Below are 20715 nucleotides of genomic sequence, written 5' to 3'. Positions count from 1 at the left end.
CATCTTTTGTTTCTTGCATTCTTATCTTGTCTAACAGTAGTTATGCCACAGGCTGGTAAATTTCTTATTAGAAGTGAAAATATCAGGGATGCAATATGGAGAGAAATCACAAACGAAATCTGCAGAGATGCTGATTATTTATTCAAAATAATTGGAAAGGCATATTCTATGCTTTCAGATCCTACAATAGTAAGTATTACTGAGGCATGAACCATAACTTTTCTTTTGCTCTTGTTGCTGTGTTGTATTTTCTTTTTACCATTTTTTAACGAGAATTGTCATTTCAAATGAGTAGACATTAGCTCGGATCAGATTTATTCTGCCTGATGTCTTTTTCGGGGGCAAAATAAATTACAATATGCCACACATGTTGTGCTCAAGCATTGCCTAAGAACATGCCTCCCCACTCAATGCAACATACAATAAAAATTGTACTCGGCCACTAACAAGTATTATGCTAAGTAGTGTTAGTGCAGTATGAGGGTAAGACTTGCAGATTGCATTAAATTCATAATGGATGCATCCTTTGATAGGGATGACTCGATTATATACCCCATAAGAATAAATATCTAAACTTAGGGATTTTTTTCTCTAATACGTGAAAAATACATGGAGTACATCTATAAGGAAACCAGCCAACCCAATTTACAATTGTTCGTATCTCAAATTCCAAAGTAAAACTGCGCTGGTAGGAAAAAAACTCGACCACGGGAGGAGACTCTCTCGGGCTTTGTTCTAAGAAGGTGTCATGTTTCGAACCCAGGTTGGGATGAGAGTTTCAACGACTCCTGGAGTTTAACACTCTAACCGGCCCACGCGAGAAGCTTGGCTATTTTAATAGAATATGGAGAATAATGAATTCCAAAGTCTAATGCTGCGCTGGTAGGGACAGCATGAACAGTACCACACCTTAATAGAATATAGAGGCAATGAATAATGTGCATGCTATTTTATTTTAGTATTCATTATTACAGTAAGTAACATCGTCATCTTTAAGCATGAACATTTCTTCTATGGCAGTTGGTTTTCTGTGTATAAAAGTCTGTCAAGGTTTGCTTTTATTTGTTTTCATTTTGAAACCAGAACATCATCAGCTGTTTCCTGTTGTGCCGTTTGCAATGTGCTGCAGTAAAGGGAATGATGAAGCCCGGGAACTGGGAGCGGTAGAACAAGCAGTGCCCATGGAACATGAGCAGCCGGAGCAATGAAAATGAGGATAGGACCTCTTAGTGAGAGCATTTAATCATGTGGTGGCACAGCTCAAAGGTACCATGCCGGAGTGGTCCTACGTGAAATTTTATGTGTTCTCACTACGGACAGGATGCCATACCTAATCCCTAATGTCAAAGAGTCCTGGCATGTCTTGAGATTCCACTTTGCTAACTGAATGCCATTACCCCGGGGAACAGTAGATCTTGGTGTTCCTGCCTGAGCCCCGCTCGGTATATATAAAACTGGTCCGAGACAATCGGAAAAAAGCCTAAATTATTATTATTATTGTTGTTATTATATATATATTCTATTATCGAAAATGAAAATCGAGTACTATGGCTCTGGGAACGAATACGCATTGATGTTATTTGGAAAACCGAAAACAAAACTATTCAATTAGGAGCACCTTGACTAAGCCATGGCATGGCATCATACATAGGGTCCATGACAAAGTTAAATCTGAAATGCAGGTCATTAATTACATCCTCTTGATTTAGGGCTTGTTTGTTTCCCTCCTATGATTTAGGGCTTGTTTGTTTTCCTCCTAAATCATATAAGTTGGATTATGGTGCAAGGATGGTAGGGTAACAGATCATCAAGAACGCAAATAATCTTAAATAACCTGCCCAAGACTAGCTTATTTCAGATTATTTGTGGTCCTAGTGTGATCCCAAGATTATCTCTTACCATAGTACCCATGACTCATAATCCAAGTTATATGATCTAGGTGGATTATAATCTGAAACAAATAGGGCCTTAAGGTTGGTCCTATAGATGGGTGCTATCGAGTTTTTTTAACCACATTTTTATGTAATTTCTACAGCTAGTGAATCTTTTCTATAGCTTGATGAAAGTGTAGTGTTTTTGCAATATCTTTTGTTCCTCTCAGTTGTGAATTTCCTCTGATCGTAACTATAAGCCCATCTTGGTTTGTCCTTAGTCAGAACAATTTTTTTATCTTTAACTATTTATTGTTTAAATTTTATATAGATCGATAAAACAAGATTGGCATCCACAGATTCACTATGAAAGAACTCACATCCTATGTAACTATTTGCATTTATGATAACATATCAGTCTTGTAATGAACTTATATTTGTGATCGGAGGAAGTAATTAATAGAAATTCTATTTGCGGTATCGTCAATTTCAACCCCCATGTTGCCGCTGAAAGGGGGACTAAAAAATTGACACCCATTCGCACCCCTATGGAAGGGAGCTGTTTTTGATGCCTAATCTTTCTTCCACTGGGCACTTGGCTTCAGCTGAAGCCTGAAGCGTCGTGGCACGTCGCGCAGACCAAAATGTGGGGGGAAAAAATTGATTGGCCCATGCAGGTCTCGAACCTGCGACCTTCGCGTTATTAGCACGACGCTCTAACCAACTGAGCTAATAGGCCATTTTGGTTTCAAGTGTTTCTATTTTTATATTTTACATATTATGAACCTAGCATACTTTTACTCCATGCTCTGCCACTGACAAACAGCTGCTTAAGGGAAACAGCATTTTTTTAATTCGAACAAAAGCTTCATCATGCATCATTTATTCATGAGAACGACAATTTAGACATACGTACACGCACAGCTTGCTACCTACATTCTCAGAAGAGTTCCACAAGCACACAAACTGGAGGGGACAGCATCTACCATCGAACCATCTTATTGAACAGAAAATAACCGGGAAAGCAACTGGATCAGAGAAATCCATTTTAACATGTGCAGGGAGGATCAGTGATCTTTACAATTTGGCGACACCACTGAGCTTCAGGTCTTATGCTTGGGATATCAGGAAATCTGGCTGATTTTGTGACTGATCTGACCCATGCCCATTTGTGATCATTCATATCAACAGGGTTCTTCGCCACAGCAACGTCTTCCAATGGTATCTAACTGTGTATGTCCCATTACTCGGACCAGGCACGAAGCCAGTAAACCCAGCCATGACCCCATGTCCCCATGGATTGCCGAATGAGCCAGCAAGGTGCAGTACAAATTATCAGTAGCATTTGCCGGAACCACTCGGATCATGTATTTAGGATCGATGTATTTCACAGTGAACAGTTCATTGGGGGTGCTCTTTCTTCCACCATCTACCCAGCTCAGATTTCAAGAAACACAATGTTGCCAGACTCGTCCTGCTCACGCTTCTGATCATCAGTACGGGGAATCAATTCCTGACCAGCTCCTTCAGCAACTACAATGACAGCATGCTGCATGCCTTTGCCTGCTGAGCAATCTCCACCGCAGTTTGGAAACCAAATGACTTGTCTATGATGCCAATGTCATTATCCATATTTTTTTTGGATAAGCGGGGTGGCTCAGTAATTTCACATCCCGGATCCATGCTAGCACGGTGAGTTGGCACGCCATATCTGTAAAAAAAAGTAAAAATGTTACTTCGTTCGTGTAGGGATGACAAATTTGAAAGTAAGGATGGCAACGGAAATAGTGCCGTCGGATAGCAAATAGTTAAGGGCATGTTTGGAGGAGTTCCAGCCGGCTTCCGCTCCAGCTCCCCCTAGTAGCTACAATTTGTAGCTTCACCGGCTCCTCCAATGTCTGCCAGGGGTGAACAAACAGTGTCGCTACATTGGTAAAGGCCTAAATATATCCCGTTCCCAGTCCACGCCACGCCGCCGCCGCCATGGGGCTTGCCGTCGCCGCGCCCCCGTCCGGCTGTTCGCGTATCTGCTAGGGTCATACCCCACTCTCCACGGCTCGCCGCTGCTCGGCTCCGGTGCTCCGTCCGACCACCCCGACGCGCAACGACGGCAGCCGCGAGACTTCAGCAAAAGATGGCGAGCCCTCGGACATTTGGCAAGGCCGTGGCATGAGCGTCCGACTCCCCGGGGCCTCCAAGCCCGCCACCGCCATGGCAGCGCTGTCCCTTCCACCACTCCCCCACCGATCTCCCGCACCCGCCAGCTCGCCCCTCCAGTCCACCTCCGCCTCCGTGTCCCTGAAGCGGCTTTGCAAGGAAGGCGACCTGCGTCAAGCCTTACGTCTGCTGGCGGCCCGGGCGCAGCCTCCTCGGGAGCACTACGGCTGGGTGCTCGACCTCGTCGCCGCCAGGAGGGCGGCCGCGGAGGGCAGGCAGGTCCACGCGCACGCCCTGGACACGGGTTCCCTTGACGAAGACGATGACGGCTTTCTTGCGACCAAGCTGGTGTTCATGTACGGTCGGTGCGGGCGGGTGGACGACGCGCGCCGCTTGTTCGACGGAATGTCCGCGCGGACCGTCTTCTCCTGGAACGCGCTCGTCGGGTCATACCTCTCGTTCGGGAGCGCCGTGGAGGCTGTGCGGGTCTTTCGGGCCATGCGGGCGTCGGCGGCGCCGGGGTCGACGCCCGACGGGTGCACGCTCGCGTTGGTGCTCAAGGCGTGCGGTGTGGAGGGGGACCGATGCTGCGGGCACGAGGTGCACGGTCTGGCTGTGAAGAGTGGACTTGATAAGAGCACCCTCGTGGCCAATGCGCTTATCGGGATGTATGCCAAGTGCGGCATGCTGGATTCAGCGCTGCGGGTTTTCGAGTGGCTGCAGGATGGGAGGGATGTCGCGCCCTGGAACTCTGTTATAACGGGGTGGTGCAGAATGGGAGGACATTGGAAGCCCTGGAGCTGTTCCGAGGGATGCAGAGCTCCGGATTCGGTATGAATTCCTACACGGCTGTGGGGATGCTGCAAGTTTGCGTGGAGCTAGCTCTCCTGAATCAGGGTAGGGAGTTACACGCAGCACTTCTCAAATGTAGCAGTGAGTTCAACATCCAGTTCAATGCTTTGCTTGTCATGTATGCGAAATGCGGATGGGTGGATAGTGCTGTAAGAGTTTTCCATCAGATTGATGAGAAAGATTACATATCATGGAATTCGATGCTCTCCTGCTACATCCAACACGGTTTGTATGTTGAGGCCATTGAGTTTTTTTGGTGAAATGCTTCAACATGGTTTTCAGCCTGATCATTCCTGTGTTGTAAGCTTATCCTCAGCATTGGGACATTTGGGTTGGCTAAACAATGGCAGAGAGGTTCATGCCTATGCTATAAAGCATAGGCTTCATACTGATTTGCAGGTTGGGAATACATTGATGGACATGTACATAAAGTGTGATTCCATAGAGTGTTGTGCAAAAGTATTTGAAAGCATGAGTATTAGAGATCACATATCTTGGACAACAATCCTTGCTTGTTTTGCGCAGAGTTCTCAGCATTTTGAAGCACTGGGAATATTCCGAGGAGTGCAGAAACAAGGGATTAAGGTGGATTCTATGATGATTGGAAGCATTTTAGAAGCATGTAGTGGTTTGAAAATCCTCTCTCTGCTAAAGCAAGTTCATTCGTATGCTATTAGAAATGGGTTGCTTGATTTGATACTGAAGAATTGGCTGATAGATATATATGGGCACTGCAGAGAGGTTCACCATTCACTAAATATATTTCAGACGGTAGAGAAAAAGGACATTGTTACTTGGACTAGTATGATAAACTGTTGTGCAAATAATGGGCTGTTAAATGAAGCTGTTTCCTTATTTACTGAGATGCAGAAAGCAAATATTGAACCTGATTCTGTAGCACTAGTAAGTATTTTGGTGGCTATTGCTGGTTTGTCATCATTGACAAAAGGAAAACAGGTTCATGGCTTTCTAATCAGAAGGAACTTTCCTATAGAAGGTCCGGTGGTTAGTTCCCTCGTGGACATGTATTCTGGTTGTGGAAACATGATCTATGCTACCAAAGTATTCTATGGGGCTAAATATAAGGATGTGGTTCTTTGGACACCAATGATTAACACTACTGGCATGCATGGACATGGCAAGCAAGCCATAGATATTTTTGAGAGAATGCTACAGACTGGTCTGACTCCTGATCATGTTTGTTTCCTTGCTCTGCTGCATGCTTGTAGTCATTCAAAGCTTGTTGATGAGGGTAAATACTATCTGGATATGATGATGAACAAGTACCAGGTAAAACCGTGGCAGGAGCACTATGCCTGTGTGGTTGATATTCTTGGCCGCTCAGGCCAGACTGAGGAGGCTTACAGGTTCATTGAGTCTATGCCTATGAAACCAACATCTGTGGTGTGGTGTGCACTGCTTGGGGCATGTCGTGTCCACAAAAACCATGACCTTGCTGTGGTTGCAGCCAATAAGCTTCTTGAGCTGGAACCTGACAACCCAGGCAACTATATTCTTGTATCAAATGTTTTTGCTGAGATGGGAAAGTGGAATGATGTCAATGAAGTTAGAACCAGGATGGAAGAACTAGGGTTGAGAAAAGATCCAGCTTGCAGTTGGATTGAGATAGGGAACAATGTCCACACTTTCACAGCAAGAGATCACTCTCATAGAGACTCAGAGGCAATCCATCTCAAGCTTGCTGAGATAACAGAAAAAATGGGGAAAGAAGGTTACACAGAGGACACAAGGTTTGTCCTTCATGATGTGAGTGAAGAAAAGATAGATATGTTGCATAAACACAGCGAGAGGCTTGCAATAGCATTCAGCTTGATCAGCACTCGTTCAGGTACGCCTCTAAGGATAGCTAAGAACCTCAGGGTGTGTGGTGACTGCCACGAGTTCACCGAGCTGGTGTCCAAGCTGTTTGAAAGGGATATCGTGGTCCGAGATGCCAACAGGTTCCACCATTTCAGTGGAGGCTCTTGTTCTTGTGGAGACTTCTGGTGAACGTGATTTAGGCCATAGAACTAACTACATAGGCATCTTATTGGCTGAGAGCTTACTCCAGACTTCTGGTCCTCTGATATTATTAATTTTGTCTGATCTGAGGCATTTGGGCTAATGAAATGACAGTACTAACTTTTCTGCGCTGAGGCATTCGAGGCATTTTTGAGAATCTTCTTGAATTAGTTGTTTGGTCATCAACATATAAAATGGATAAGCTGCAAAGACTCAAATGACATGGAAAATTGGAAACTCTGTATTGTGTATGTTCACATGTTTGTCTATTTCAGCCTGAGTGTTTCAGTAATCTTAGAAAAAGGTATAGAAGGACAAGGTGTCCTGTGAATTGTCAAAAATGTTTGCTTAAGAATTTTTGGTTGATATGGGTACAGAAGGACAGGATGTTCTGCGAATTGTCAAGAAGTACCTGATGCTGGGATCTAGAGCAATATCTTATCTCGCTTCTTTTGCAAACACGGCAAGCATTAGATTTGACTCCCAGTTCCTGCTTTTCACGGTATTAGACACTTCGCTATTACTAGATCTCATTTTATTTATGTGGATAAGAGAGCGGTAGATAGTTGCAGTCCAAATATGTACAAGGAGTAGATTAAACATTGAACAGGATAAATTAGTATACATTGCCCCAACCCTTATGTTTAATCAATGGAGTACAGACTTCAAATAACATGGACTAAATGAATTGTTGACTTGTCTCGATTTGTAGGTTGATGGTCTGTGGGAGCATGTGGAGAAAAATGGAATTTTAAAAAGGATTGTGCTGATTATTTCTTCCTCTTTACTAAGGTATAGTGTGAGGTGAAATTCCTATTGAATTTTATGTTTTCTTGATAAAGGATCCATATGAAGTGCTGCGAGGAACAATACACCAATTGTAAAACACATATAATTCCTGTTCTACAATATACATATACCATTAACTATCAGATCGGTTCTTTCCAAATAAATTGAGTCAGCAATAAGCCCTCTTACTGAATAATCGTCTGAAATTGTGGTTATTCCGTGAAAGGGTATGGAAGTCCGAGGCATTGGCAGTGTTGCTATCTCTAAGCAGAAACTGTGCATTTTGACCGACACATTTCTGTCTGCATCATGTGCCTTATCTGGCTTTTATTTGACTGGACAAACAGTCCTTGTTGGAAACAATGCATGCTGTCTCCCTTCACGAGCAATTTTAATTTCTGAAGAAACTAATAGTAAATTGCTGAACTTCTGTTCCATAAGCCTCTGAAACATTTTTCTAATCTACCTAATCCATGATCTCCGAATAAAAAACGAAGTTCATGAGTTCAGTCGTGCTACCTGTGAAATTGTTGTTTACTTCCAGTAAATATATGCCTAAGTCAGCCAGATATAAATTTCAATTCAGAACACTCTCCTACATTCACTGGCATTGGCAATACTTGATCACCCTGAAATATTATTTGCACACATCAGGGTTCTAAGAATTTTATAGAATCAAACAATATTTCAAACCTTCCTCTCCAGTGTGTTCAAAGAAGTGGTCAAGTTGGCACCTGTCATCATAATTCCTTTTGTACTCAGGTCTTTCTCGCTGGTACAATTGACATACAGCACTGAGGAGACGAAGCCAGCAGCTAAGTAAACAGGTGGAAGTCAACCATCAAGGAACCATTAGCTCTCGGAAAGGTAAAGAAATTCATCGACCAAATTGACAGCTGGAGTCAACCAGAACCATTATATTAGTTCTCAGAAAGCTCAAGAATCTTTTTTTTTTCATGGAGGAATTTACACTGGTGTGGAAGGAGATATTTGTGTCAGTTCAGGTTCATAATATAACAGCAGTGCTTGTTCTTTTGTTTAACAACTGTTTGCTGATTATTTTATCTGCTATCTTTCTCTCCTGTAGATGGTGCCTTCAAAATGCTCTGGAGATCACACTCCATTCAAGGACCTAAGCAACTCCATCACAGGTAAATGCAGATGCAGTTGAACTACTTCAATGTCGGCTCAATTGATTTATAGTTTAGGAGTTGCAGAAATAAGAAGGCTACTACTTCTTTTGTCCAAACAATGTTTAGTTACTTCTTTCAGCAACTACAACTACATAATTGTAGGCAACGGAATGCAGCAGGACCTGATGCTTTCACGTCTTGGCTCTTGGATACAATAGGATACGTTAATGGGTGCTGATGGCTTGTGAAAAGACCAAGAGGGGAGAGAGAAAGGGGGAAGTGAGGAGATAAAGGGGTGAAAGTGATATTTCATGGACTTTAGTTCTATCCATTAGCCATGTCTCCAAACGGGAGTGCTAATGGGTAGAAGTGCTAACAGGAGTGCTAATCTGGCATTTCTGGCTGAGACAAAACCATCTGGCATTCTGGCTGAGACAAAATCATGTGATCGGAGTGTACCAAGTTCTTTGTCAGAATGAATAAGTGCCAAATTGCAGTTCTTTGGTGCATTTGTATATGGAGCTTGAGTTCATAGGTTACGCTGCATTCCCATATTTTGTAATTCAACTGAACCTGCAATGACAGATTTGGCTGGAAAATGCTTATGCGAAACATGCTCTGAATTCTGCCACCGTGATCACATAAACAAATTGTGAGCCTGATGATTACTATTTACAAAAAAATATTCTACCATGATTCTGTCGAGTGACGGACTTGTACAAGTTTGTGTTCTCACTTTTCACAGGTATTTGATATCAGTTGCAGCATGCATGTTCACCTCAACTGTGTTTCGCTGTGAAACTAACTAAATTTAAAATCAATTTGTTTCCCTGGGTCATTCAATAAGACCAAATTTATCTATCCGGTACTACGCTTCATCGGCCTTTTGAGGATGTAAATGCACATTTCTATGCGTAAAATATCGAGTTTGTGACGGTTCATGTATGCCTTTTTGAGGATATAAAGCAAATTTATATGCATAAATTGTATAATTTTGTTTCATCTAATGAATAAACCAGTAAGACTTAGAATGCCCAACATTTTCATAAACGATATGCTACCAAATCATCAATTTGATTATTTTTATTTTTTATTTTTATAAAAAATATCAAAATTGAATTTTGTTTTGGTTGGGGTGTGCCAGGCCTAAGCAGCAGTGCAACGCTCAGGCGACACTTGAAAACCTAATGGCAAGCCATTATTATTAGTTCTCCCCCACAAAAAATAAATTTAATATCATTGTGGGTACTTGATCCACATATCAGATATTAAACTGATAAGAACAGATACTACACTTGATCTTAGCCAAAAGGCCGAGAAAGGTATGAGTTGTTATGTTGGGGTACCCCTTGTTTTATGTTGTTCAACACCGACACAGATGATATCCCCTAGCGATGTGGTACTAATTATCAATCTGGTTACAGGTTCGCTTAGCTAAATCAGGCTACCGGTGCCAAAGTTATCATGTTGGGCTTTGTCGCGTTGGGCGGAGAGCAGCCTGTTTCATGATGCCGGTGACCCACTTAACAAATGAGTCCGAAGCGTGCGGCCCATATGTGCGATTCATCTTCTGAGTTGGCTCATACGAATAACGAGCCATATCCAATCCCCTGCCAGCCAGCTCTTGACACCACTGGCATGTTACAAGGGCCATGGTCAATACTCAGTTGAGGAACGAGTGCATGGAACCGCCTATTGCGAATTTTTACCATACAAAACAATGTTTGTTTAAGTTTTTTTAACGAACAAGACTCGGTGAGTGTGTTTTTATTGATATAGCAGAAAAAATACAAGATTATATCTCTGGAAGGCTATAACCACGTAACCAGAAAGAACTAAAAAACTATACAACGAGTTGTACGTCGGAGCAGCACCAACACAAACCTAGATAAAGAAAGACGTCCATCACTTTGTTCAAGTTTACACATTGTAATATCGGAATAATCTTTAGTTAGAATCTAATCCACACTTTACAAGCTACTAAAACAAAACCGTGTCTCATCATGATAGAGGCAGCTACTCCCTCCCTCCATCCCACTATAAGTGCATTTTTTAGAATTTGAACATCAAATTAGCATTGATAAGAAATAACATTATTGTCCCTATGTATAGGAAATAGATGGCTTGATAACAACTCAGAAGGTCCAGAACCTTTCAGCTTGCCCTTTCTTTGTTACAAGCAACGAGCCTGAAGCGTTTCAGGTTTTGGCAGTTTGGCTCAGTAATTTTTTAGCAGCGGAGATATTTAGATCCCGAGCCTCTGTTATTGTGTTTAATTTAGGACAATTTTTGAATGCACTTAATGGAATGGAGGGAGTATATTTGCAATCCTTGATCGAGACCTTACGCTACTGTTTGCTCCTCTTGTTTCTTGGAAGAATTTTGACAAGTTTATTCGTGATTCGGTGATAGGGAACTGCTGACAGGAGTGGGATCCCATGACAGTGATTAGCGTGTTGGTGGCCATATATTCTATCTGGTCAGTGTCAGCACGACCGCTCTTGCACTCTTTTCTTTTCTCCCTTTTGCCCTTTCCAGATCAATTCAATTCAAATCCAACCGGATCAGATCAATTCCTCCACCTCCTTCCCCGTCCCCGTTTCTCTCTGCCCCATGGCCCACCTGCCAGCCCCGCCACGGGACGGCGCGCACGTCCCCGGCGCGCCGCCGCCGTGTAGGTGAAGCGCCTCTTCTTCTTCTTCCTCCTCCACCACCGCCGCCCCCGCCTCGCCACCGCTGCCGGAGATGGACCCCGCGCCCGATCCGCTCGCCATCTCCGCCTCCGCGCCGTTCCCCACCATCCCGGCCGCCGCCTCGAGCCCCAGGCCCCGCGCCGCGAGGCCGCGGCGCCACGCCGCCGCCTCCGCGACGATCAGGCGCCCCGGGATCGATCTCTCGCGCCGCCCCGGGGCGGCCGCCTCCGCCCAGCAGGAGGGGTCGCCGTCCGTGGGCTCCTGGGGCGCTTCTCGCGACGCCAACTTCGTGTTCGGGGGTGGCGGGGCCGGGGCGCCGGAGCTGAGGAGGACCTTCTCGTCCGGATCCGGTGAGGCCTCGTTGACTGAGCTCCGGTCTGCAGTTGACAAGCTCGTATTGGATGGTGGTTCCGGCAGGCGAAGCGACGTTGATGCTCCCGGAGGAGATGATCCGGTTCCAGTGATGAACGCCAGTGATCCCTCTGGGATCCATGGAAGCAATTCCAGTTTGCATGAGGGTTTGTTTCCGGACTCTCTTCACGATCAGACCGAGAAACTTGATGAAGGGAGAGGAGCCCCATCTCAATCTATACAATGTGAGAATGCGGAGACAAGATCATTAGCTTCGCAAACCTCCACCAACCATAATGCTCCTATGGAACTTGCTAGGAGTGGGGACGGCTTGCCCATCCGAAATTCTGTGGATGAAGGTAGTTTGCCAAAGGATGGAAGTAACATTTCTGCACATGGTGGTAATGTTCAACAGAATGTCTTTGTTTTTGGTGGACATGCTGGGTACCGGGATTTCACTGCTAATGCAACTCAAACTAGTATCAGTAAGGAAGATTCAAGTGATAAAGACGGTGCAATATATAACTCTGAACAACTTAATGCTTCAGTTGCTAAAGATAGAACTTGCACAAAGTTCATTTTGCAGGATGCAAAGGATGCATTTGGTTCTACTAATAAGAATCCTCTACACTCAGAACCTTGTGAAATTTCTCCTACAGTAAAGTTTGGTTCTAGCTTTGGATCTGAAGATGGCAGTGCGAAGGTTTCTTTTGTAAAGGTGCCTTACGATATCAAAGCAGTAGAAGCCTCAGAACTTACTGAATGCAGGCCATTCGATGAGAAATCTTTCACTGTTCAAGACCACAATGTAGCATCTAGGAACAAAGGAGTTAAGGGTATGATCACAAATAGAAGAACTGTAATGCCAAAGAAATTCTCCTCAGCTCACCAGGTTTCTTCCTTCGAATCAGTATCTAGAAGAAATGACCATTGCTCTGAAAAGGTGTCCTCTGAAACAAAGGTCAATTTGAAAGATGCATTATTGGACTCTGGTATCAATTGCGTCCAAGGCAATTCTTACAGCTCTGCTTTGCAAATAACAGAAAGTAGTCGTGATGGAACTGAGTTTACTTCTGCAGCAAACACGGAACATTCTGGTCAATCTGATTTCATATTTTCTGCATCAACTTTTAATCAAAGTACATTGCACCTACAAAGACGACACAACAAGAAAAAAGGTGGAGGAATGTGTAATCATGCTAACTCTACTCAAAGCCTTCCTTCATCTGCCATTGGACTTGCACGCTCAGAAGTTTCAGCTACTCAGCAATGTGGGGATTCAGCTGCTCAGTGGACTGAATACATCAAAATGGAACCTAACAGGGTAACCATAAGCGGGGGAGCGGAATGCACAAAAACAGAAAACTTTGAACACCATGAAGATTGTGAAACATGGCGTTTAAGGTGCCTGCATGACGTACTCTTGTCACTCCCTTTTGCTTATTTAGTTAGCATGGACTTCTGCAAGGGTGAAACCACCCAACCCAAACCATGCAAGTGGTTGTAGAAAACCCTGTAAAACCATTTGGAGGTTAAGGGGTTACCTGGTCATAGAGTTTGGGGTGACAGGCGGAGTTTAGAGCAAAACTTAGGGGGTTATTTGGACTTCTTACCGTTCAAAAATTGGTTAATCAGTTATATCTTCTATTTTGGGTTTTATTTTCCCTGTTTACACTTAGACCAAACCATTTTGCTGGATTGCTGGTCAAAATTAGATGTCTGGGTGGTAGACTGGTAGTAGTATTATGAAGGAATAACAAAAAGTGAAAATATTTTGAGTTCTATATCGAGATTGAATAGCTTTATTGTTTGCGTTGCACTAGCTAGGCGTACAGTTTACCTTATCTTTGGGGTTCCTCGGGCTGTATGTCCTTTGTGATATTTGATGTTTTAATGCGGAGCTGCTTAATTTGTTCTAGGGGGAATCAAGCATATGCGGAAGGACAGTTAACTAAGGCTGAGGAATGCTATACCCATGGGATTGATTCTTTTTCTCCAAATGAAGCTTCTAGAAAAGCATTAATGCTGTGCTACAGCAATCGTGCAGCTACTCGGATGTCTCTGGGTAAGATGAGAGAGGCCCTATCTGATTGTCGAGAAGCTATTGGTATCGATTCCAGCTTTCTCAAGGCACAAGTCAGAGCTGCCAAGTAAGACCAATGGCTATCAGGCTATGCTGTTGATACAATAACCAATGCATTGGCTTTCATTCTCATACTAGCTTCTAGGAAAACTAACTGTTGCAGTTCATATCACAATTCATGTTCTGTCTATTCAGTAGAACAAACAAAAGCTATCTTATTGGAAATCCATGGAAGCATCCTACTTTTTTTACATGTTTTCTAGGGATTATTACTCAGTCTAACCAACTTTAGAGTGTTGCATTCAGATCTCAAAGAAAAGAAATATTTCATGCAACTGTTAGTCGTAAAATTTGTCTTAAGTGAAGGTCCAATTTATAACAGATATTGGTAATTATTTAGTTATTCGTAGGTGTGTAGCACCCTCACTTGCATTTTACATTATGAATATATGAACTTATTGTATGCTCATCTAATGGGTCTAGCTGCCTACTTGCCCTGGGGGATGTGGAAGAAGCACAAAAGGCTTTTGAGATGTGTTTGAAGTCTAGTCATCTATCAAGCTTGGACCATAAAATTTTAGAAGAGGCTTCGGACGGTCTACAAAAAGCTCAGGTATTGTACAGATTAACTTTCTGATATTATGCCGATTAACTACCCCTATTATACCAGATTAAATGTTTCTCAAATTAACCACCTTTTGAGCAGTTTTTCCCCCATTCGGTACACGATAATTACCCAGGGGTATTGGCAACAAACAACTGGCAACATATTTCTAAATTCTAACTTACCATTAGCTGTGATATTGACAAGTGGGGCTTGATCCCACGTCATTAATACATTTAGTGCTACGTTTGGCAGACTGACTACCCAGCAGTATGAAAGAAAATTGATTTATGGCGAATGCACCTGGTGCAGTATAGATGTTTGCAACTCTTGAGTGCACCTGTTTTGTGTTGCATGTCTTATTACTTGGATAGTGTTTATCTGGATTCTGCACCTTTCTTAACCCTTCTCAGAAAACACGCATTCAAAATAATTTGTTATGTGCAACTTGGTAATCCAATCATTATGTCTGTGTATTTTTTGCAGAAAATATCTGGTTTTATTCATCAGTCCAAGGAGTACCTTATGAAGAAGGCATTTGACAAGATACCTAGTGCCTTACAAATGATCTCTGATGCTTTATCCATAAGTATTTATTCAGATAACTTGATGGCGATGAAAGCAGAAGCACTGTTACTGGTCTGTATGTACGGTAAACTTATTTTGCCATGTGTACACCATTACTAAGTTTCCACTTTCCAATAGTAAATTTTTGGGCTAACTGTTAGTTTTGTTGGATATTAATAGTTGCAGCGATATGAAGAAGTAATCCAGTTTTGCGAAGAAACTCTTTATGTAGCAGAAAACAATAGCCTGTGTTTGTGTCCTGAGAAGCATTCAGAAAGCAATAGCTTGGACAATAATACTTGCTTTGTGAAGTTGTGGCGCTATCATCTTATTGCTAAGTCGTATTTCTTCCTTGGAAAGCTTGAAGAGGCTCACCTGTTCTTAAAAAAGTATGACCAAATAAAAGTCATGGAATGCAGGTAATATTTTCGATGCTAGTTTTGTTTGCTTCCAAATTCCATGCATCACTGCTTATATGATGTGCTAATTTTGAGAAAACACTCACTAGGTGTGGGAAGCAATCTCAGGAATCTATTTCATCATTCTCCATGGCAATATCTGAACTACTGCAGCTTAAAGTATGTCATATGCTGGCCTTATATGATTTCACTCAATTGCATTCTTTTGGGCCACTAATCTATCCATATGTTGCAAAACTATATCCAGCATTCTCTCCGCTCTGTGATGTTGTTATTGATCTTGTGCGCACATGATGATCCTTGGTATTCAGCAAATTTTCAAGAAGTTTACACTGATGGCATCACATTCTTGTTTGCTGTATTTCAGGCTGCTGGGAATGAAGCATTTCAATCTGGTAAATATTTGGAGGCTGTGGAACATTACACTGCTGCTTTGCTGAGCAATAGCGAGTCACTACGCTTTTTAGCAGTCTGCTTTTGTAACCGTGCAGCGGCGTATCAAGCAATGGGTCAAATTTTAGATGCAATTGCAGATTGCTCACTAGCCATAGCCCTTGATGCAGATTATGCTAAGGTTGGTGTATTATCCTCCTGTTGTATCAAATAAAAATTCCTTATGTAACTGTGTTCTCTAACACTTTCTATACTTTAGCCAAAGGCACTTGTACAACTGTGCTATGATGCCAATTTGTTTTATCATGTGCTTTAGTAGGCCATACTTTCCTTACTGTTAGCTCACACACTAAGAATTTACCTGTTTCCTTGCATGTTCTATGCATGAGTAGTTGGCACCTTTTGAATTTTAATTTTTTTTCAACTTAATTTTACCCCAAACTAAGTACATAATGATATTTGGATAGTTTGTCTTGTTTGGGGTTGTGTGTGTGAGAGAGAGGTGTGTGTTTTTGAGCCGGTTCGTGTACTGTGTTTTTCTTCTCTCTTAATGAAATGACATGCAGCTCTCTTGCGTAGTTTGAGAAAAAAAGATAACTGCTTGTGACTTTTTGGCCTTCTACCTAATCCATAGGCATGCTCCAGTTAGTTTATGTAGTGAAATATTTGTTTCCACATAGCAATTCTTGTTTTTAATTATGTGGATTCCATCCATCAAAACCAACGGTAACAAGCAACAAGTAACAACCATTCCTTTGTAATGCAAAGTTGCTACTTTTCTCATCTTTTGTATGTTAGTTTTTATTTGGTTGGGGAAATATCTTAATTGTTTTGACTGCGATCATTATTGTGTGGACGGTTTTGGTGATCAACTAGACTAATATTTGATATGAACCTTAGAGCATTGGTTAATGGTATTTTATATTCATGTTAAATATTATTCCTATAATTAATTACCTAAGAACCATGAACAATGTGTACAAATCAGATGTCATCCAATGTGAGGTTGACACGAACCACATGCAGTGACACATTAAATGGTATTTTAGTGTGACTCAAGTTTTATTGGATAAGTCTTGAGAAGGGCCTTTTGGCTCATGATTTTTGGTTGTAGTCTTTCCATGAATTCGAGTCCTGCCTGTCAAAACATAACTTATTTGTGCTTGCTACTTTTGCAGGCTATTTCCAGAAGATCTAGTTTGTACGAACTCATAAGGGACTATGAGCAGGCAGAAAATGATCTTCGTAGGTTAATTACTCTTCTTGAGAAACAACTGCAAGAAAATATGTCCATGCCATCAGAGAAGGTAGAGAGTATCCGTAGCAATCTGAATCGAGCCAATCTTCGGTTTTCTTCTCTGGAACGGGATGCCAGAAAGGGGGCCCCATTAAATGTGTATATGATATTGTAAGTCTTTGTCCTTTACAATTTTAAATTACCTACAGCATGCATATTATATTCTCTGTAGTCCCTATTAATTTAAATTTTGTCACAATTCAGCTTTATAAGTTGAATCTGAAATAATAGAAGGCCATTACTTACATCCTCTTAATTTAATATTGGTCATGTAGATGGGTGCTCTTGATTTTTAACTACATTTTACTGCAACTTCTGCAGTTAATGAATCTTTCTGTAGCTTGATGAAATCCAAATGTTCTTGCCATATCTTTTGTTCCTGTGAGTTGCGTAGTTTATCGAATTCTGTTTGCAGTATTGTCAGTTGTAACTTTCACATTGGAACTAAAAAGTGGATACTTACCTGCCAAAATTGACACCCATTTGAACCCCTACGGAAGGAAGCTGTTTTTGATGCCTAATTTTCCTTCCAAGGTTGGTTACTCATTCAGCTGAAAAGTGGTGGAAAATAGTTTAGAACATGCCGGAGCAGAGGGATTTCATACGCTTTTGGTGGAAAGAAAAACTTCACAATTTCATACAATTATTTGACCACTACATGGAGAAAAAGCTCACAATTTCATTCGATCATTTGAGTAAGTCACTTCCTTTTCCTTTCAGAGGAATCGAACCTTCTTCCTCTACCGTGGATATAAAGAAGGCATACCGCAAAGCAGCACTAAGGCATCATCCAGACAAAGTAATGTATTTGTTTTCCAGCAATTGTAACTCACATTCTTCTCTTCTCTAACAGTTGTTCTGCCACAGGCCGGTAAATTTCTTGTGAGAAGTGAAAATATCAGTGATGCAATATGGAGAGAAATCACAAATGAAATCCGCAGAGATGCTGATTATTTATTCAAAATAATTGGAAAGGCATATTCTATGCTTTCAGACCCTACAATGGTAAGTATTACAGAGACATGAGCCATCTTTTCATTTGCTCCTGTTATCGTGTTAATTTCTTGCTTTTACTTTTACTAAATTATCAGGTAAAATGAGTGAAATTAGCTTTGGATCAGATTTATCTCAACTGATTTTTTTGGATAAGTAAATTGCAATATGCAACACATGCTGTGCTCAGGCATTGCGATTATATGTCTTAACACAATAAGTTATCAAACAAAAAAAAAATGAAGGTAACAATACCTAAGGCCCCGTTTGGTTCTTTAGTCCGGACTAAAATTCCTGTCACATCGAATGTTTAGATACTAATTAGGAGTATTAAATATAGACTAATTACAAAATCAATTGCACAGATGGAGGCTAATTTGCGAGACGAATCTATTAAGCCTAATTAGTCCATGATTTGACAATGTGATGCTACAATAAACATGTGCTAATGATGGATTAATTAGGATTAATAGATTCGTCTCGTGAATTAGCCTCTATCTGTGTAATTAGTTTTATAATTAGCTCATGTTTAGTCCTCCTAATTAGCCTCCGAATGTTCGATGTGACAGGAATTTTAGTCCGGACTAAAGAACCAAACGGGGCTTAAGTGCCTCCCCTGCCCTCTCAATTCAGCATAAACAATTGTACTTGCTCATTAACAAGCATTATATTAACTATGATGCGAATCATAAGAAATAATCTTTTACTTAGGAATCAGTACATCCCCTGGGGGCATTTGTGTGAATGTGTTGTATACTCGTACGAGTCATATTGGTCTCCTTTCTTCTTCTTAATATAATGATGTGCAGTTCTCTTGTGTGTTCGAGAAAAAAACTTAGGAAACTTTCACTAATATGTGAAAACACAAAGTACATCCACAAGGAATGAACCCGGTCTACAAGGAAACTAGTTATTGAAATCGCAAGTATCTAACTAGTACTGTGCTGATAGGTACCGCGTGAGCAATACTGCAACATAACGGAATATAGAGCCAGTCAATATTATGCATTCTTTTTTTGTTTTAGAATTCAATATTCCAATAATATCATTGTCTTTTGTCAGCATGAATGTTTAAAGTAGTACTCATGCTAACCAGTAATATTTCAACTTGAAGCTTTTTGACAATGTTTGTGCTCATATGCTTCGGCTATTGATCATCAATTGTTAAGATGCTGACACTTCGTGATTACAAGCAAACCCTGTGTAGTTACTGATTCTTTGTAATTTCCAAATTCCAAATTGATTGTTAAGGTTTAATTTAGTCTGTCTCTATTGTATAACAGGTCAAGTTAAATCCAAACTTTGCAGTCAAGTTTATAAATTGAAGAACCTTTCTTATAAGCATCTTTTGAAAAGTTCCACCCATGCTTCTAATGTGATGTCTAATGGGAGTTTAATCTAGTTTCCAGCGATATTCTTACAAACTAGTTTTAAAATTTTCTTTTTTTTTCTTTTTTTAGCCCTGTAATATTCGATTTCCTGCATCTACAATAGCAGATAGAACATTCATCTTTTTTTGGGAGGGATATTTCAACAAAGTCTTCATGGCAATTTGTTAACTTGCTGCTTCATTTGTTCGTTTCGTAACCAAAATACCACAAACTGTTTCCTAATTGTGTCATTTGCATTGTGGTGCAGAGGAGGGAGTGATGGAGCCTGGGAAGTGGAGTGATAGTGCAAGCAGTGCATATATGACTGGAATAGCCAGAGTAATGAAAAAATGATGATAGGACCTCTTAGTGAGAGCATTGGATCATCAGGTGGCACGGCAAAGGTCGTATCATACTGGAGATGCCCTACATGAACTTTTGTGCGCTCTCACAAAGGACAGGATGCCACTGGCCTTGTTCATGCCTCATCATTAATGTCAGTTCTGGTGTGTCTCAGGATTGCACTTTGCAGACCGTATCAGTACCATTACCCCTATGAAGTTCTTGGTGTTAATGCCTCACCAGTCATCACTGATGTCAGTTTTGGTGTTCATTGGGTTCTGGTGTGGAGAGCGCAGAGTACATGAGGCAAGCTTTTGTTTGTAAAGGTGTTGTTCATATATCTGATGTTGTGCATAGTGTCTTGGAGCAGTTTGGTTTTTGGAATGGAATCAACAAGACTGGAATACTGTAAATAGAGGCATACGTTTTCTGTACCCTGCCCCCGTAGTGTGGCGGAAGCATGCGGAGGGTGACAGAAGCAAATGGTTTTTCTAAATGTTGTTTGTAGTTTACAGTTTTGTATAGGAAAAGGCAGGATTTGTGTATCCCTTTTCTTTTGGTCTTCCATACAATTTTTCTGTATGTTTTTTTTGGGGTCGTGGCTGTTGTTCTGAACCGAAGGTTAATTGATTCTTTTGTTGTAACAAGAATAAGATGGCATGAGTGAGTAGTGTGATTGGCCGTTGTTGACTCGGTGATTTGCTATGCTACTGTTTTGTACCTGGAGTTCCAAGTTCATGTATTTTGATACACTGCCACTCCATTTAGGAATCTACTTG

At 41.5% G+C, this 20715-nt stretch overlaps 2 protein-coding genes and 1 non-coding gene across 10 annotated transcripts; 2 read left to right on the top strand and 1 right to left on the bottom strand.

Annotated features, from left to right (window-relative positions):
• Positions 1–2536: 2536 nt before the first annotated feature.
• TRNAI-AAU lies at positions 2537–2610 on the bottom strand. Its single transcript has one exon. It is a non-coding gene; the product is annotated as a tRNA-Ile (tRNA).
• A 2412-nt stretch (positions 2611–5022) lies between these two features.
• On the top strand, positions 5023–9462 carry LOC101762737 (pentatricopeptide repeat-containing protein At3g63370, chloroplastic). 6 transcript variants are annotated; one of them, XM_022826422.1, is made up of 6 exons: positions 5023–7404; positions 7615–7694; positions 8454–8558; positions 8654–8695; positions 8779–8842; positions 8987–9462. In XM_022826422.1, the coding sequence occupies exon 1, from the start codon at positions 5052–5054 to the stop codon at positions 6888–6890; it is 1839 nt and encodes a 612-aa protein (XP_022682157.1). In that variant the 5' UTR covers positions 5023–5051; the 3' UTR covers positions 6891–7404; positions 7615–7694; positions 8454–8558; positions 8654–8695; positions 8779–8842; positions 8987–9462. The 6 variants fall into 6 exon arrangements, with proteins under 6 accessions (XP_022682157.1, XP_022682161.1, XP_022682159.1 ...); XM_022826426.1 differs by lacking the exon at positions 8654–8695 and having other exon boundaries at positions 9043–9462; XM_022826424.1 differs by lacking the exon at positions 8654–8695.
• Positions 9463–11368: 1906 nt separating this feature from the next.
• On the top strand, positions 11369–20678 carry LOC101784991. 3 transcript variants are annotated; one of them, XM_004967650.4, is made up of 11 exons: positions 11371–13272; positions 13788–14018; positions 14435–14564; positions 15042–15194; positions 15303–15541; positions 15631–15700; positions 15909–16115; positions 17113–17342; positions 17952–18030; positions 18099–18236; positions 19863–20678. In XM_004967650.4, the coding sequence occupies exons 1-11, from the start codon at positions 11570–11572 to the stop codon at positions 19872–19874; spliced, it is 3192 nt and encodes a 1063-aa protein (XP_004967707.2). In that variant the 5' UTR covers positions 11371–11569; the 3' UTR covers positions 19875–20678. The 3 variants fall into 3 exon arrangements, 2 of the variants coding, with proteins under 2 accessions (XP_012701910.1, XP_004967707.2); XR_002677814.1 differs by lacking the exons at positions 17952–18030; positions 19863–20678 and adding an exon at positions 17766–17926 and having other exon boundaries at positions 11369–13272; positions 18085–18172; XM_012846456.3 differs by lacking the exons at positions 17952–18030; positions 18099–18236; positions 19863–20678 and adding an exon at positions 17766–17934 and having other exon boundaries at positions 11369–13272.
• Positions 20679–20715: the final 37 nt, after the last annotated feature.

The sequence above is a fragment of the Setaria italica genome, chromosome V, assembly GCF_000263155.2.
Source record: "Setaria italica strain Yugu1 chromosome V, Setaria_italica_v2.0, whole genome shotgun sequence".
NCBI lineage: Eukaryota > Viridiplantae > Streptophyta > Magnoliopsida > Poales > Poaceae > Setaria > Setaria italica.
The sequence above is the reverse complement of the archived record's forward strand: the minus strand, read 5'-3'. Positions and strand labels throughout refer to the sequence as shown.